Raw genomic sequence first — 20,000 nt, 5'->3', positions numbered from 1 at the left:
TAGGGAATAGGTTGCCAGAGTAGTGCACTACATACAGATACCGGGTGTGTTACCTCTCTAACTGTCCTCCCTACTCTTCTTCCCCATCCTCAGATGCAGAACTTGGCCTACGTGCAACTCACCTCCGGTAAGTTCAATCGCCTTTCAAGTGTCATTTTAAACCAAACGTCATGTAGATAAAGTAGTTACAATGAATGATGTTAGACTTCTCTTCTATTTGTATTAGTTGTCAGTTGTAGGAGTGTTGATTTTTATTTAACCTTTATTTAAGTAGGCAAGTCAGTTAAGAACAAACGATTGTTTACAATGACGGCCTACATTGATCAGGTCCAACCTGTCCATGTCAACTTATTTATGATTAACTAAAAGGCTAGACTGATCCTAGATCAGCCCAACAACTCTGATATGCATTGGGGATATGGTGTCTCTCTGGAGAAGAGCAACTGCTAAGTTACCAAAATGGAATGTAAACATAGTCCTTGATTAGTGTCCTAACCAAATGGGATGTTAACATAGTCCTTGATTAGTGTCCTAACCAAATGGAATGTTAACATAGTCCTTGATTAGTGTCCTAACCAAATGGGATGTTAACATAGTCCTTGATTAGTGTCCTAACCAAATGGGATGTTAACATAGTCCTTGATTAGTGTCCTAACCAAATGGGATGTTAACATAGTCCTTGATTAGTGTCCTAACCAAATGGGATGTTAACATAGTCCTTGATTAGTGTCCTAACCAAATGGGATGTTAATATAGTCCTTGATTAGTGTCCTAACCAAATGGAATGTTAACATAGTCCTTGATTAGTGTCCTAACCAAATGGAATGTTAACATAGTCCTTGATTAGTGTCCTTACCGGTGTGTGTTCCTGTCTCCCCCTTCAGCCACGATGGAGAACAGCACAATGTCCTGGTCCCAGGTCGAACATGGACAGGACTCCTCTGTTGGAGATCTGTACAAATACAACCTTCAGCAACATACATTACAAACCAAGCAGGATGGCTTCTACTTCCTGTACCTGGACCTCCAGCTCACCTGTACCGCCAAATGTGGGCGGGGCATCCTCGTCGTCCAGCTTGCAAGTCACGGTGACGAAAAGCTCACCTGCCAGGTGGAGCTCCCAGAGTGGTCAGAGTCAAACCCTGTGACAACGGTAACCAGGAGGTGCTGGAAGGTGACACGACTGGACTCAAAGAGCCGGTTGATGGGCCGTATGGTGGTGCCGAAAGCGCAGGACACGTTCTGGAAACTGGACGGGAACGGATCCGGAATGGGAGTTTTCTTAGTGGCTTGATATGGGCCACGTTCAGTACGTTCACCTTTGTGAAACTTTGCAGATAGAGATGCCGTGAACAGAGCCGACGTTATTCCTCCGTTAAGATGACGCGGAGGCATAACGTTCTACATTGCTACTATCTGAACATTCCGAAACGTTGCGTCCTACTGAACGCACCCCTGGGATGGAAGTTAGGGCTCCGCCACAGACGAAGGGAAGGAGACGAGAAAAGGAAGCGAGCCAAGGGTACTGAGATGCACCCCATCTAAGAGAACTTGCAGACAGAGAGTCGTCCCACCATACACTGTTTGTGGACTTTGACCTCTGTCGCTCAGGGCATCTCCATGGAAACAATTTAAACTAAGCAATTCAGGTCTATTTATATGGATATTTATTGAATGTATATATATTTAATGTATAAACATGTGTATTTATATATTTGTACTCAGGGTTACAATGTGTTGTTTATTGTCATGTGTAGATGCCACTACGTTGGTGCTGGTGTGTTTGAGGGGAGAATTGTGAAGTGTGTGTGGGGGGGGGGCAGACATGTGCCATACACATGATATACTGTGTATATACATGGATACATGATATCATTGATTCGATATGCCTGATTACCATTGCTTGGCAACCACAGTGACCTCCTCAGAGTCTTCAGGGTTGTGTTCTGTTCTGGAACAACAACAAAATGGACTCTTATTTTCGTAAAGGTAGAAACTCAGCGATACGTCATAGGTGCAGAATGTTTTCAGCCTGGTGGGTTCTCCGCTGTTCCCGTGGCAACCACATTGTGACCACAGCGTGAAGCCAACCCGCACACAGATACTGTGTGAGACTGAAGACGTGCATCTCCCTCAGCTCAATACACGCCCGTGTTGCTCGTGGCAACATCGTTTGGCTGAGTCTAACTCTGAACATTGTTTCCTACGATATGATTGGCTGTTGGCCGGCCAGCCAGCCTCTGAGGTACTGTACTCACTGAGTGAGAGAATGAATGAGCTTAGTCACACAGTTCAGCCGTCATTCCATATATAGTGCCCTACCCTTGACTAGAATCTATAGGGTAGTAGTGCACTATATAGGAGCAGGATGCCATTTGGAACGGAGGCCTGGGCTTCCAATCCACTGTGGGCGTGTCCACAGCTCATGTCAGGAGGAACTATGTGACATCATCATATTTGTGGACGACATGATTCCATTTGCACAGGTCACTATGACCAATTGATGAATGTTTTTATTTATAAATGAGATGTTTACTACGTGTTATTTATGTGTTATTTATGTTTAATTAACTGTAATTATGCTGAACTAGGTAATAAACCTGGATATACACAAGCTCTTGTGAGTGTGTGTGATGTGTTTGTGTGCGTGTGTGTGGGAGTGTGTGTGTGTGTGTGTGTGTGTGTGTGTGTGTGTGTGTGTGTGTGTGTGTGTGTGTGTGTGTGTGTGTGTGTGTGTGTGTGTGTGTGTGTGTGTGTGTGTGTGTGTGTGTGTGTGTGTGTGTGTGTGTGTGTGTGTGTGTGTGTGTGGAAGATGGAACTTCAGTAAGGTCAGGAAAAGTTCCCCGCTGCCGAGAACACAGAGAACAGTGTCGTCACTTCTCGTTTCCACCTCTGCTCCGCTGGTGGAAAAACTGTGTTTGTACACTAACAAACAAACAACCACAGAAACAAACCCGTCTGTCTGTCTGTCTGCGTCTCTGTCTGTCTGTCTGTCTGTCTGTCTGTCTGTCTGTCTGTCTGTCTGTCTGTCTGTCTGTCTGTCTGTCTGTGTCTCGGTGGGTCTGTCTGTCTGTCTGTCTGTGTGTGTGTGTGTGTGTGTGCGTGTGTGTGTGTGTGCGACTGTCTGCTCCACTTAACGAAACATCACTGTCAGGTCTCTGGAAAGTTCCAAACGGTAGTATGGCTGACTCAGCATCGCAAGCGCTCAGTACGCGTCCCTCCGCCCCTCCCTCCACTTTACACCCCTCCCTCCCCTTATACACCCCTCCCCCACCACATCCTCCTCTCCTCTCAGCACATAGAGGTTTTCTCTGCCTGTGGTTACTGTGTGTGTGTGTGTGTGTGTGTGTGTGTGAAGAGATGCACAGTAGCTGCTGTGGTGAGAACAGGAAAGAGCCGGGAACGAAAGAGAAGCTACTGTAGCTACCTGCAGAGGTGTGTGTGTGTGTGTGTGTGTGTGTGTGTGCGTGCGTGCGTGCGTGCGTGCGTGCGTGCGTGCGTGCGTGCGTGTGTGTGTGTTCTAAGAGGTGAACACATCAGTGTCAAAGCATGATAAATATTGCCCTAGTATTACCCAGAGCCCTATGGACCCTGTTGAAAAGTAGTGCCCTACTATTACTCAGAGCCCTATGGACACTGATGAAAAGTAGTGCACTATATAGGGAATAGGGTGTCATTTGTTATGTTTTCATGATTTGTTTATCTGTTGTTCATGATTCAGATGGATCTGTCTGTAGTGTACATTGAACGGGGATGTCTGTGTCTGTCTGTGCAGTGTAGTTTACTGTAGTGTACATTGAATGGGGATGCCTGTTTGTATAGTGTAGTTTACTGTAGTGTACATTGAATGGGGATGCCTGTTTGTGTAGTGTAGTTTACTGTAGTGTACATTGAATGGGGATGCCTGTTTGTGTAGTGTAGTGTAGTTTACTGTAGTGTACATTGAATGGGGATGCCTGTTTGTGTAGTGTAGTTGATTGTAGTGTACATTGAATGGGGATGCCTGTTTGTGTAGTGTAGTTTACTGTAGTGTACATTGAATGGGGATGCCTGTTTGTGTAGTGTAGTTTACTGTAGTGTACATTGAATGGGGATGCCTGTTTGTGTAGTGTAGTTTACTGTAGTGTACATTGAATGGGGATGCCTGTTTGTGTAGTGTAGTTTACTGTAGTGTACATTGAATGGGGATGCCTGTTTGTGTAGTGTAGTGTAGTTTACTGTAGTGTACATTGAATGGGGATGCCTGTTTGTGTAGTGTAGTTTACTGTAGTGTACATTGAATGGGGATGTCTGTGTCTGTCTGTGTAGTGTAGTTTACTGTAGTGTACATTGAAGGAGGATGCCTGTCTGTGCAGTGTAGTTTACTGTAGTGTACATTGAATGGGGATGCCTGTTCGTGTAGTGTAGTTTACTGTAGTGTACATTGAATGGGGATGCCTGTTCGTGTAGTGTAGTTTACCGTAGTGTACATTGAATGGGGATGCCTGTTTGTGTAGTGTAGTTTACTGTAGTGTACATTGAATGGGGATGCCTGTTTGTGTAGTGTAGTTTACTGTAGTGTACATTTACATTTCACATTAAATGTAAATTTTGAGACATTTATCAGCAACTCTTATCAAGAATAACTGAAGGTTAGTTCATTCAACTGATGGAAGACGACCAGAGTCATATATTTAGAGAGTTTGGCTTTTTATTTTAATGTATTGTGTAAAAGACAAAATGGTCTGAATATCAGCATTGTTTCATCGAGGAAGAAAACACTGAGTTTATAGTTAGGATCATCATCAACCATATAGCCATATATATACACATATAGCCATATATATACACATATAGCCATATATATACCCAACCATATAGCCATATATATACAAACATATAGCCATATATATACAACCATATAGCCATATATATACACACATATAGCCATATATATACAACCATATAGCCATATATATACAAACATATAGCCATATATATACAACCATATAGCCATATATATATACACACATATAGCCATATATATACACATATAGCCATATATATACCAACATATAGCCATATATACACACATATAGCCATATATATACACACATATAGCCATATATATACACACATATAGCCATATACATATACAAACATATAGCCATATATATATATACACACATATAGCCATATATACAAACATATAGCCATATATATACACACATATAGCCGTATATATACAAACATATAGCCATATATATACTAACATATAGCCATATATATACAAACATATAGCCATATATATACAAACATATAGCCATATATACACACATATAGCCATATATATATATACACATATAGCCATATATATATATATACATATAGCCATATATATACACACATATAGCCATATATATACAAACATATAGCCATATATATATATATACACACATATAGCCATATATATATACATATAGCCATATATATATACACACATATAGCCATATACATACCAACATATAGCCATATATATACAAACATATAGCCATATATATACAAACATATAGCCATATATATATACACACATATAGCCATATATATTACATTTACATTTAAGTCATTTAGCAGACGCTCTTATCCAGAGCGACTTACAAATTGGTGCATTCACCTTATGACCTCCAGTGGAACAGTAGTGCATCTAACTCTTTTCAGGGGAGGGGGTGATAGGGATTACTTTATCCTATCCTAGGTATTCCTTAAAGAGGTGGGGTTTCAGGTGTCTCCGGAAGGTGGTGATTGACTCCGCTGTCCTGGCGTCGTGAGGGAGTTTGTTCCACCATTGGGGGGCCAGAGCAGCGAACAGTTTTGACTGGGCTGAGCGGGAACTGTACTTCCTCAGTGGTAGGGAGGCAGCAGGCCAGAGGTGGATGAACGCAGTGCCCTTGTTTGGGTGTAGGGCCTGATCAGAGCCTGGAGGTACTGAGGTGCCGTTCCCCTCACAGCTCCGTGAGGCAAGCACCATGGTCTTGTAGCGGATAGCTTCAACTGGAAGCCAGTGGAGGGAGCGGAGGAGCGGGGTGACGTGAGAGAACTTGGGAAGGTTGAACACCAGATAGCTGCATGAGTTGTAGGGGTTTAATGGCACAGGCAGGGAGCCCAGCCAACAGCGAGTAGTAATCCAGACGGGAGATGACAAGTGCCTGGATTAGGACCTGCGCCGCTTCCTGTGTGAGGCAGGGTCGTATCTGCGGATGTTGTAGAGCATGAACCTACAGGAACGGGCCACCGCCTTGATGTTAGTTGAGAACGACAGGGTGTTGTCCAGGATCACGCCAAGGTTCTTAGCGCTCTGGGAGGAGGACACAATGGAGTTGTCAACCGTGATGGCGAGATCATGGAACGGGCAGTCCTTCCCGGGAGGAAGAGCAGCTCCGTCTTGCCGAGGTTCAGCTTGAGGTGGTGATCCGTCATCCACACGGATATGTCTGCCAGACATGCAGAGATGCGATAGCGCCACCTGGTCATCAGAAGGGGGAAAGGAGAAGATTAATTGTGTGTCGTCTGCATAGCAATGATAGGAGAGACCATGTGAGGTTATGACAGAGCCAAGTGACTTGGTGTATAGCGAGAATAGGAGAGGGCCTAGAACAGAGCCCTGGGGGACACCAGTGGTGAGAGCACGTGGTGTGGAGACGGATTCTCGCCACGCCACCTGGTAGGAGCGACCTGTCAGGTAGGACGCAACATGGGCCGCGCCGGAGATGCCCAACTCGGAGAGGGTGGAGAGGAGGATCTGATGGTTCACAGTATCATAGCCGATAGGTCTAGAAGGATGAGAGCAGAGGAGAGAGAGTTAGCTTTAGCAGTGCGGATGATACAGAGAAGAGCAGTCTCAGTTGAATGACTAGTCTTGAAACCTGACTGATTTGGATCAAGAAGGTCATTCTGAGAGATAGCGGGAGAGCTGGCCATACGGCACGTTCAAGAGTTTTGGAGAGAAAGAAAGAAGGGATACTGGTCTGTAGTTGTTGACATCGGAGGGATCAGTGTAGGTTTTTTCAGAAGGGGTGCAACTCTATCTCTTGAAGACGGAAGGGACGTAGCCATGGTCAGGGATGAGTTGATGAGCGAGGTGAGGTAAGGGAGGAGGTCTCCGGAAATGGTCTGGAGAAGAGAGGAGGGGATAGGGTCAAGCGGGCAGGTTGTAGGGCGGCCGGCCGTCACAAGACGCGAGATTTCATCTGGAGAGAGAGGGAGAAAGAGGTCAGAGCACAGGGTAGGGCAGTAGCAGAACCAGCGGTGTCGTTTGACTTAGCAAACGAGGATCGGATGTCGTCGACCTTCTTTTCAAAATGGTTGACGAAGTCATCTGCAGAGAGGGAGGAGGGGGAGGGGGAGGAGGATTCAGGAGGGAGGAGAAGGTTGCAAAGAGCTTCCTAGGGTTAGAGGCAGATGCTTGGAATTTAGAGTGGTAGAAAGTGGCTTTAGCAGCAGAGAGAGAAGAGGAAAATGTAGAGAGGAGGGAGTGAAAGGATGTCAGGTCCGCAGGGAGGCGAGTTTTCCTCCATTTCCGCTATGCCCGGGCCATATGTTCTATATATATATATATATATATATATATATATATACATATAGCCATATATATATACACACATATAGCCATATACATACCAACATATAGCCATATATATACAAACATATAGCCATATATATACAAACATATAGCCATATATACACACATATAGCCATATATATACAAACATATAGCCATATATATACAAACATATAGCCATATATATACCACCATATAGCCATATATATACACATATAGCATATAGCCATATATATATATATATATATATATATATAACTAACATATAGCCAAATATATAAATATAATATATATATATATATATAATGAACATATAGCACACATATAATATATAAACATATAGCCATATATATATATATATATACATATAGCCATATATATACACACATATAGCCATATATATATATATATATAGCCATATATATACACACATATAGCCATATATATACAAACATATAGCCATATATATATATACACACATATAGCCATACATATATATATATATACATATAGCCATATATATATACACACATATAGCCATATACATACCAACATATAGCCATATATATACAAACATATAGCCATATATATACAAACATATAGCCATATATATATACACACACATATAGCCATATATATATATACATATAGCCATATATATATACACACATATAGCCATATACATACCAACATATAGCCATATATATACAAACATATAGCCATATATACACACATATAGCCATATACATACCAACATATAGCCATATATATACAAACATATAGCCATATATATATACATATAGCCATATATATACACACATATAGCCATATATATACAAACATATAGCCATATATATATATACACACATATAGCCATATATATATATACATATAGCCATATATATATATACACACATATAGCCATATACATACCAACATATAGCCATATATATACAAACATATAGCCATATATATACAAACATATAGCCATATATATATATACACACATATAGCCATATATATATATATATATACATATAGCCATATATATATATACACACATATAGCCATATACATACCAACATATAGCCATATATATACAAACATATAGCCATATATATACAAACATATATCCATATATACACACATATAGCCATATATATATACAAACATATAGCCATATATATACAAACATATAGCCATATATATACCACCATATAGCCATATATATACACACATATAGCCATATATATATATATATATATATATATATATATATATATACAACTGAACATATAGCCAAATATATAAACATATAGCCATATATATATATATATATACATATAGCCATATATATATACATATAGCCATATATATACACACATATAGCCATATATATACAAACATATAGCCATATATATATATACACACATATAGCCATATATATATATACATATAGCCATATATATATACACACATATAGCCATATACATACCAACATATAGCCATATATATACAAACATATAGCCATATATATACAAACATATAGCCATATATATATATACACACATATAGCCATATATATATACATATAGCCATATATATATACACACATATAGCCATATACATACCAACATATAGCCATATATATACAAACATATAGCCATATATATACAAACATATAGCCATATATACACACATATAGCCATATATATACAAACATATAGCCATATATATACAAACATATAGCCATATATATACCACCATATAGCCATATATATACACACATATAGCCATATATATATATATACAACTGAACATATAGCCAAATATATAAACATATAGCCATATATATATATATATATATATACATATAGCCATATATATACACACATATAGCCATATATATATACATATAGCCATATATATACACACATATAGCCATATATATACAAACATATAGCCATATATATATATACACACATATAGCCATATATATATATACATATAGCCATATATATATACACACATATAGCCATATACATACCAACATATAGCCATATATATACAAACATATAGCCATATATATACAAACATATAGCCATATATATATATACACACATATAGCCATATATATATATACATATAGCCATATATATATACACACATATAGCCATATACATACCAACATATAGCCATATATATACAAACATATAGCCATATATATACAAACATATATCCATATATACACACATATAGCCATATATATATACAAACATATAGCCATATATATACAAACATATAGCCATATATATACCACCATATAGCCATATATATACACACATATAGCCATATATATATATATATATATATATATATACAACTGAACATATAGCCAAATATATAAACATATAGCCATATATACAGTTGAAGTCGAAAGTTTACATACACTTAGGTTGGAATCATTAACTCATTTTTCAACCACTCCACTAATTTCATGTTAACAAACTATAGTTTTGGAAAGTCGGTTAGGAAATCTACTTTGTGCATGACACAAGTAATTTTTCCAAGAATTGTTTACAGACAGATTATTTCACTATATCACAATTCCAGTGGGTCAGAAGTTTACATACACAGAGTTGACTTTGCCTTCAAACAGCTTGGAAAATTCCAGAAAATGACATCATGGCTTTAAAGTTTCTGATAGGCTAATTGACATCATTTGAGTCAATTGGAGGTGTACCTGTGGATGTATTTCAAGACCTACCTTCAAACTCAGTGCCTCTTTGCTTGACATCATGGGAAAATAAAACGAAATCAGCCAAAATATTGTAGACCTCCACAAGTCTGGTTCATCCTTGGGAGCAATTTCCAAATGCCCGAAGGTACCACATTCACCTGTACAAACAATAGTACGCAATGAGTACACCATGGGACCACGCAGCCGTCATACCGCTCAGGAAGGAGACGCGTTCTGTCTCCTAGAGATGAAAGTACTTTAGTGCGAAAAGTGCAAATCAATCCCAGAACAACAGCAAAGGACCTTGTGAAGACGATGGAGGAAACCGGTATAAAGATATCTATATCCACAGTAAAACGAGTCCCATATCGACATAACCTGAAAGGCCGCTCAGCAAGGAAGAAGCCACTGCTCCAAAACTGCCATAAAATAGCCAGACTACGGTTTGCAACAGCACATGGGGACAAAGATCATACCTTCTGGAGAAATGTCCTCTGGTCTGATGAAACAAAAATAGAACTGTTTTGCCATAACGACCATCGTTATGTTTGGAGGAAAAAGGGGGAGGCTTGCAAGCCGAAGAACACCATCCCAACCGTGAAGCACGGGGGTGGCAGCATCATGTTGTGGGGGTGCTTTGCTGCAGGAGGGACAGGTACTTCACAAAATAGATGGCATCATGAGGCAGTAAAATTATGAGGATATATTGAAACAAAATGGGTCTTCCAAATGGACAATGACCCCAAGCATACTTCCAAAGTTGTGGCAAAATGGCATTAAGGACAACAATTTCAAGGAATTGGAGTGGCCATCACAAAACACTGAAAAAAAATGTGTGAGCAGAACTGAAAAAGTGTGTGCGAGCAAGGAGGCTTACAAACCTGACTCAGTTACACCAGCTCTGTCAGGAGGAATGGGCCAAAATTCACCCAATTTATTTTGGGAAGCTTGTGGAAGGCTACCCGAAACTTTTGACCCAAGTTAAAGCAATTTAAAGGCAATGCTACCAAATACTAATTGAGTGTATGTAAACTTCTGACCCACTGGGAATGTGATGAAAGAAATAAAAGCTGAAATAAATAAATAAACATTCTTCCTACTATTATTCTGACATTTCACATTCTTAAAATAAAGTGGTAATCCTAATTGACCTAAAACAGGGAATTTTTACTAGGATTAAATGTCAGGAATTGTGAAAAACAGAGTTTAAATGTATTTGGCTAAGGTGTATGTAAACTTCCGACTTCAACTGTATATATATATATATATATATATATATATATATATAAATAAACATAGAACCATATATAAACAAGACAGGGACTCAATACTTTGCTACTGTTTTACTTTAATATAAATGTCCAGCATCCAAAAGCAACAAAGCCAGGATTCAATCCAATACAAGGTATAAAAGAGCCCAGTAGCCCAGTGTGTCTCAGTCCTGGTGCTGTTGATTGTAGCACTAGTCCAGTGTGTCTCAGTCCTGGTCGTGGTGCTGTTGATTGTAGTACCAGTCCAGTGTGTCTCAGTCCTGGTCGTGGTGCTGTTGATTGTAGTACCAGTCCAGTGTGTCTCAGTCCTGGTCGTGGTGCTGTTGATTGTAGTACCAGTCCAGTGTGTCTCAGTCCTGGTCGTGGTGCTGTTGATTGTAGTACCAGTCCAGTGTGTCTCAGTCCTGGTGCTGTTGATTGTAGCACTAGTCCAGTGTGTCTCAGTCCTGGTCGTGGTGCTGTTGATTGTAGTACTCCCACAGTTCAAGTAATCAACTCCTCCGCAGGTTTTTGTACCCTTTTGGGTCCCCAGGACCAGGATTGAGAAACACTACACTAGACAGCCGACAATGGATGTTTTAAAGGCATTTTCCCCACCATTTGCCGAGATTGCATTCACGGTAATAGCTGCAGATGTTGTCTCAAGGTAAAAAATACCTTTAAAAAGCCAATTGTCTGTTTTCTAGTGTGATTCTCTATAACACACCTTGGTTAGAATCTATACATTGAAATAATATAACCGACACACGAATCTGATAGACAAATGTATGTATGTATGTGTGTGTGTGTGTGTGTGTGTGTCAATACACACCGTCTACTAAATCATGAATGCACCCATGAAATTATCTTCAGCTCCAAGTCTCAGCAGCGTCCCGTTGTCCACGGTTACGTAGATGATGTCTCCAGGCAACAGACGAAAGACTCCGCCCAGGTAGCTGTTCAGAAGATTCTGATGAGAAATCTTTTTCGGTCTGGAATCCTGGGAAGGACAATGGAACCTAACGGAGAGACAGACACTTAGAACACATCCCAAAATGATGCCCCCTGACCATCACCTCACACATACTCACTTAGCTGTCATCACCTCACACACACTCACTTAGCTGTCATCACCTCACACACACTCACTTAGCTGTCATCACCTCACACACACTCACTTAGCTGTCATCACCTCACACACACTCAGTGAGCTGTCATCACCCCACACACACTCACTTAGCTGTCATCACCTCACACACACTCACTTAGCTGTCATCACCTCACACACACTCACTTAGCTGTCATAACCTCACACACACTCACTTAGCTGTCATCACCTCACACACACTCACTTAGCTGTCATCACCTCACACACACTCAGTGAGCTGTTAGCTTTCATCAACACATTCCCCCTCCCCCTCCCCATCCCAGGACCACCACCTCAGACACACTGACCTGTTAGCTTTCATCAACACATTCCCCCTCCCCCCCCTCCCCGTCCCAGGACCATCACCTCACACTCACTGACCAGTTAGCTTTCATCAACACATTCCCCTCCCCTCCCCCCCTCCCCGTCCCAGGACCATCACCTCACACTCACTGACCTGTTAGCTTTCATCAACACATTCCCCCCCTCCCCCTCCCCGTCCCAGGACCATCACCTCACACTCACTGACCTGTTAGCTTTCATCAACACATTCCCCCCCCCCAGGACCACCACTTCCCCAGGACCACCACTCCCCATCCCAGGACCACACCTCACTGACCTGTTAGCTTTCATCAACACATTCCCCCTCCCCTCCCCTCCCCAGGACCATCCCTCACACTCCCCTGTTATCCCAGGACCATCACCTCACACTCACTGACCTGTTAGCTTTCATCAACACATCCCCCTCCCCCTCCCCCCTCCCATCCCCCCATACTGACCTCCATCAACACATCCCCCCCTCCCCTCCCCTCCCAGGACCATCACCTCACACTCACTGACCTGTTAGCTTTCATCAACACATCCCCCTCCCCTCCCCTCCCCCTCCCAGGACCATCACCTCACACATACTGACCTGTTAGCTTTCATCAACACATTCCCCCCCCTCCCCCCGTCCCAGGACCATCACCTCACACTCACTGACCTGTTAGCTTTCATCAACACATTCCCCCCCCCTCCCCCCCCGTCCCCGTCCCAAGACCATCACCTCACACATACTGACCTGTTAGCTTTCATCAACACATTCCCCCTCCCCCTCACCCTCCCCGTCCCAGGACCATCACCTCACACTCACTGACCTGTTAGCTTTCATCAACACAAGTGGTTTGTTTCTGTAACCCTCGGTGATCCTCATCACCTTGTGTTTGAACAGAAAGCAGTCTTCAACGAAGTGCACTTTGGAGTAGACATAGTAGTGCCCATTCCTCTGTGCTACCAGGCGGCCATCTTTGTAGTCCATCTGATCTGTGAAGGCAGACAGGCCCATGTCTGATTCCCACAGAACGACACTATCCTCACCCACTGCCCGGGAGGAGCCTGGGAGAGCGAGGGGGAGGGAAGGGAGGGGGTAGAGGGAAGGGAGCGAGGGGAGAGATGGGGAATGGGGGGCAGATGAGGGAATGGGGGGAGAGATGGGGGAATGGGGGGGGATGGGGGAATGGGGGAGAGATGGGGGAGAAATGGGGAATGGGGGGGAGATGGGGAATGGGGGGTAGAAATATATGGGGCAGAGGGGGAGTTAAGAGTGCAGATAATGCTGGTTAAATGTGTGTGTGTGTGTGTGTGTGTGTGTGTGTGTGTGTGTGTGTGTGTGTGTGTGTGTGTGTGTGTGTGTGTGTGTGTGTGTGTGTGTGTGTGTGTGTGTGTGCGTGTGTATGTGTGTGTGTGTAGGTGTGTGTGTGTGTGCGTGTGTTGAGGGGCTGTACTGTACCTATCAAGTGTGCTGAGGGTTTCTGTTGGATCTCAGGTGGGAGTTTCCTCCCCGTAGGCTTGACTAAAATCTCATTGGTCTCTGTCAGGGGACAGGAAATTATTTCATGAGAGAGAAAGAGAGAGAGGGAGGGGGGACGATAGAGAGAAAGAGGGAGGGAGAAAGAGAGAGAAAGAGAAATAAAAAAAGAGAGAGAGAGAGATCAACTTTCAGAAAACCAAAGTTGAGATTTTCCAGAAAAGGTCCAGGAATCAGAGAAGCAGACACTCAGACGATTTCGTTTTCATTGTAAATATCAAGAAAAGGATACAAACATTTTGGCACCAAAACATCCTTCCATATCTCTTCTCTGTCAGAGATACAACACAGAGACAAACCACCAACTGGTCAGAATATCTCTACTCTGTCAGAGATACAACACAGAGACAAACCACCAACTGGTCAGAATATCTCTACTCTGTCAGAGATACAACACAGAGACAAACCACCAACTGGTCAGAATATCTCTACTTTGTCAGAGATACAACATAGAGACAAACCACCAACTGGTCAGAATACCTCTACTCTGTCAGAGATACAATACACAGAGACATACCACCAACTGGTCAGAATATCTCTGCTCTGTCAGAGATACAACACAGAGACAAACCACCAACTGATCAGAAAATCTCTTCTCTGTCAGAGATACAACACAGAGACAGAAAAAGTGAGAGACAAAAAGACAATACTCCAAAATAGGAGAATCAATATCTCAAATCAACTTCTCTGAATTTACTATTGACATAAAGTTGGGAATTACTCTGGTTAGAAACAGCAAATATGACTGTCAGATATTAATACAGCTGTAGATATGACTGTAGATATGAATATGACTGTCAGATATTAATACAGCTGTAGATATGAATGTGACTGTAGATATGAATATGACTGTAGATATGACTGTAGATATGAATGTGACTGTAGATATGAATATGACTGTAGATATGACTGTAGATATGAATATGACTGTAGATATGACTGTAGATATGAATATGACTGTAGATATGAATATGACTGTATATATGACTGTAGATATGAATGTGACTGTAGATATGAATATGACTGCAGATATGAATATGACTGTAGATATGACTGTAGATATGAATATGACTGTAGATATGAATGTGACTGTAGATATGAATATGACTGTAGATATGACTGTAGATATGAATGTGACTGTAGATATGAATATGACTGTAGATATGACTGTAGATATGAATGTGACTGTAGATATGAATATGACTGTCAGATATTAATACAGCTGTAGATATGACTGTAGATATGAATATGACTGTAGATATGAATGTGACTGTAGATATGAATATGACTGTAGATATGACTGTAGATATGAATGTGACTGTAGATATGAATATGACTGTAGATATGACTGTAGATATGAATGTGACTGTAGATATGAATATGACTGTAGATATGACTGTAGATATGAATATGACTGTAGATATGAATGTGACTGTAGATATGAATATGACTGTCAGATATTAATACAGCTGTAGATATGACTGTAGATATGACTGTAGATATGAATGTGACTGTAGATATGAATATGACTGTAGATATGACTGTAGATATGAATATGACTGTAGATATGAATGTGACTGTAGATATGAATATGACTGTAGATATGACTGTAGATATGAATATGACTGTAGATATGAATGTGACTGTAGATATGAATATGACTGTAGATATGACTGTAGATATGAATGTGACTGTAGATATGAATATGACTGTAGATATGACTGTAGATATGAATGTGACTGTAGATATGAATATGACTGTAGATATGACTGTAGATATGAATATGACTGTAGATATGACTGTAGATATGAATATGACTGTAGACATGAATATGACTGTAGATATGACTATGAATATGACTGTAGATATGACTGTAGATATGAATATGACTGTAGATATGAATGTGACTGTAGATATGAATATGACTACAGATATGAATATGACTGTAGATATGACTGTAGATATGAATATGACTGTAGATATGACTTTAGATATGAATGTGACTGTAGATATGAATATGACTGCAGATATGAATATGACTGTAGATATGACTTTAGATATGAATATGACTGTAGATATGAATATGACTGTAGATATGAATATGACTGCAGATATGAATAAGACTGTAGATGTGACTGTAGATATGAATATGACTGTACATATGAATATGACTGTAGATATGAATATGACTGTAGATATGAATATGACTGTAGATATGAATATGACTGTAGATATGAAGATGACTGTAGATATGACTGTAGATATGAATGTAGATATGAATATGACTGTAGATATGACTGTAGATATGAATATGACTGTAGATATGACTGTAGATAGAATATGAATATGACTGTAGATATTAATATGACTGCAGATATGAATAAGACTGTAGATGTGACTGTAGATATTAATATTAATATGACTGTAGATATGAATATGACTGTAGATATGAATATGACTGTAGATATGACTGTAGATATTAATATGACTGTAGATATGAATATGACTGTAGATATGACTGTAGATATGAATATGACTGTAGATATGACTGTAGATATGAAGATGACTGTAGATATGAATATGACTGTAGATATGACTGTAGATATGAATATGACTGTAGATATGAATATGATATGAATATGACTGTAGATATGAATATGACTGTAGATATGACTGTAGATATGAATATGACTGTAGATATGACTGTAGATATGAATATGACTGTAGATATGAATATGACTGTAGATATGACTGTAGATATGAATATGACTGTAGATATGAATATGACTGTAGATATGACTGTAGATATGAATATGACTGTAGATATGAATATGACTGTAGATATGACTGTAGATATGAATATGACTGTAGATATGAATATGACTGTAGATATGACTGTAGATATGAATATGACTGTAGATATGACTGTAGATATGAATATGACTGTAGATATGACTGTAGATATGATATATGACTGTAGATATGAATATGACTGTAGATATGACTGTATGACTGTAGATATGAATATGACTGTAGATATGAATATGACTGTAGATATGACTGTAGATATGAATATGACTGTAGATATGAATATGACTGTAGATATGACTGTAGATATGAATATGACTGTAGATATGAATATGACTGTAGATATTAATATGACTGTAGATATGAATATGACTGTAGATATGACTGTAGATATGAATGTGACTGTAGATATGAATATGACTGTAGATATGACTGTAGATATGAATATGACTGTAGATATGACTGTAGATATGAATATGACTGTAGATATGACTGTAGATATGAATATGACTGTAGATATGACTGTAGATATGAATGTGACTGTAGATATGAATATGACTGTAGATATGACTGTAGATATGAATATGACTGTAGATATGACTGTAGATATTAATATGACTGTAGATATGAATATGACTGTAGATATGACTGTAGATATGAATATGACTGTAGATATGAATATGACTGTATATATGACTGTAGATATGAATATGACTGTAGATATGAATATGACTGTAGATATGATATGAATATGACTGTAGAATATGACTGCAGATATGATATGACTGTAGATATGACTGTAGATATGACTGTAGATATGAATATGACTGCAGATATGAATATGACTGTAGATATGACTGTAGATATGAATATGACTGTAGATATGAATATGACTGTAGATATGACTGTAGATATGAATATGACTGTAGATATGACTGTAGATAGAATACTGTAGAATATATGACTGTAGATATGACTGTAGATATGAATATGACTGTAGATATGACTGTAGATATGAATATGACTGTAGATATGAATATGACTGTAGATATGACTGTAGATATGAATATGACTGTAGATATGACTGTAGATATGAATATGACTGTAGATATGACTGTAGATATGAATATGACTGTAGATGACTGTAGATATGAATATGACTGACTGTAGATATGAATATGACTGTAGATATGACTGTAGAATGAATATGACTGAGATATGAATAGATATGACTGTAGATATGAATATGACTGTAGATATGAATATGACTGTAGATATGAATATGACTGTAGATATGAATATGACTGTAGACATGAATATGACTGTAGATATGACTGTAGATATGAATATGACTGTAGATATGACTGTAGATATGAATATGACTGTAGATATGAATGTGACTGTAGATATGAATATGACTACAGATATGAATATGACTGTAGATATGACTGTAGATATGAATATGACTGTAGATATGACTTTAGATATGAATGTGACTGTAGATATGAATATGACTGAATATGACTGTAGATATGACTTTAGATATGAATATGACTGTAGATATGAATATGACTGTAGATATGAATATGACTGCAGATATGAATAAGACTGTAGATGTGACTGTAGATATGAATATTAATATGACTGTACATATGAATATGACTGTAGATATGAATATGACTGTAGATATGAATATGACTGTAGATATGAATATGACTGTAGATATGAATATGACTGCAGATATGAATAAGACTGTAGATGTGACTGTAGATATATGTAGATATGAATATGACTGTAGATATGAATATGACTGTAGAATATGACTGTAGATATGAATATGACTGTAGATATGAATATGACTGTAGATATGAATATGACTGTAGATATGACTGTAGATATGAATATGACTGCAGATATGAATATATAGATATGACTGTAGATATGATTAATATGACTGTAGATATGAATATGACTGTAGATATGAATATGACTGTAGATATGAATATGACTGTAGATATGACTGTAGAATATGACTGTAGATATGATGAATATGACTGTAGATATGACTGTAGATATGAATATGACTGTAGATATGAATATGACTGTAGATATGACTGTAGATATGAATATGACTGTAGATATGACTGTAGATATGACTGTAGATATATATGACTGTAGATATGACTGTAGATATGAATATGACTGTAGATATGACTGTAGATATGAATATGACTGTAGATATGAATATGACTGTAGATATGACTGTAGATATTAATATGACTGTAGATATGAATATGACTGTAGATATGACTGTAGATATGAATATGACTGTAGATATGACTGTAGATATGAAGATGACTGTAGATATGAATATGACTGTAGATATGACTGTAGATATGAATATGACTGTAGATATGAATATGACTGTAGATATGACTGTAGATATGAATATGACTGTAGATATGACTGTAGATATGAATATGACTGTAGATATGACTGTAGATATGAATATGACTGTAGATATGACTGTAGATATGAATGTGACTGTAGATATGACTGTAGATATGAATATGACTGTAGATATGAATATGACTGTAGATATGACTGTAGAT

At 38.9% G+C, this 20,000-nt stretch overlaps 2 protein-coding genes across 7 annotated transcripts in view; one reads left to right on the top strand and one right to left on the bottom strand.

Moving 5' to 3' along the window:
- Positions 1-2,614, top strand: part of LOC135560063 (uncharacterized) — a 4,807-nt gene extending 2,193 nt beyond the window's left edge. Inside the window, exons 2-3 of the mRNA XM_065001104.1 lie at positions 94-127; positions 885-2,614. Of these exons, the coding sequence (XP_064857176.1) occupies positions 94-127; positions 885-1,294 (444 nt within the window). The 3' untranslated portion in view covers positions 1,295-2,614. The remainder of the gene's footprint in view (positions 1-93; positions 128-884) is intronic.
- A 4,451-nt stretch (positions 2,615-7,065) lies between these two features.
- LOC135560062 (tumor necrosis factor ligand superfamily member 14-like) overlaps positions 7,066-20,000 on the bottom strand; it is an 18,326-nt gene continuing 5,391 nt past the window's right edge. For 2 of the 6 annotated variants that reach the window (XM_065001102.1, XM_065001103.1), the window contains exons 5-7: positions 14,503-14,583; positions 13,871-14,108; positions 11,668-12,606 (exon numbers count right to left, since the gene is read on the bottom strand). In XM_065001102.1, coding sequence (XP_064857174.1) covers positions 12,426-12,606; positions 13,871-14,108; positions 14,503-14,583 — 500 coding nt within the window. In that variant the 3' untranslated portion in view covers positions 11,668-12,425. Of the gene's footprint in view, positions 7,150-7,208; positions 7,227-11,667; positions 12,607-13,870; positions 14,109-14,502; positions 14,584-20,000 lie in introns of those variants that run through there. The other 4 variants (XM_065001100.1, XM_065001101.1, XM_065001099.1 and 1 more) reach the window with 4 other exon arrangements.

Source organism: Oncorhynchus nerka, linkage group LG15 (assembly GCF_034236695.1).
Source record: "Oncorhynchus nerka isolate Pitt River linkage group LG15, Oner_Uvic_2.0, whole genome shotgun sequence".
In the NCBI taxonomy this organism is placed as follows: domain Eukaryota; kingdom Metazoa; phylum Chordata; class Actinopteri; order Salmoniformes; family Salmonidae; genus Oncorhynchus; species Oncorhynchus nerka.
This window is presented reverse-complemented; position numbering and strand designations above follow the sequence as displayed.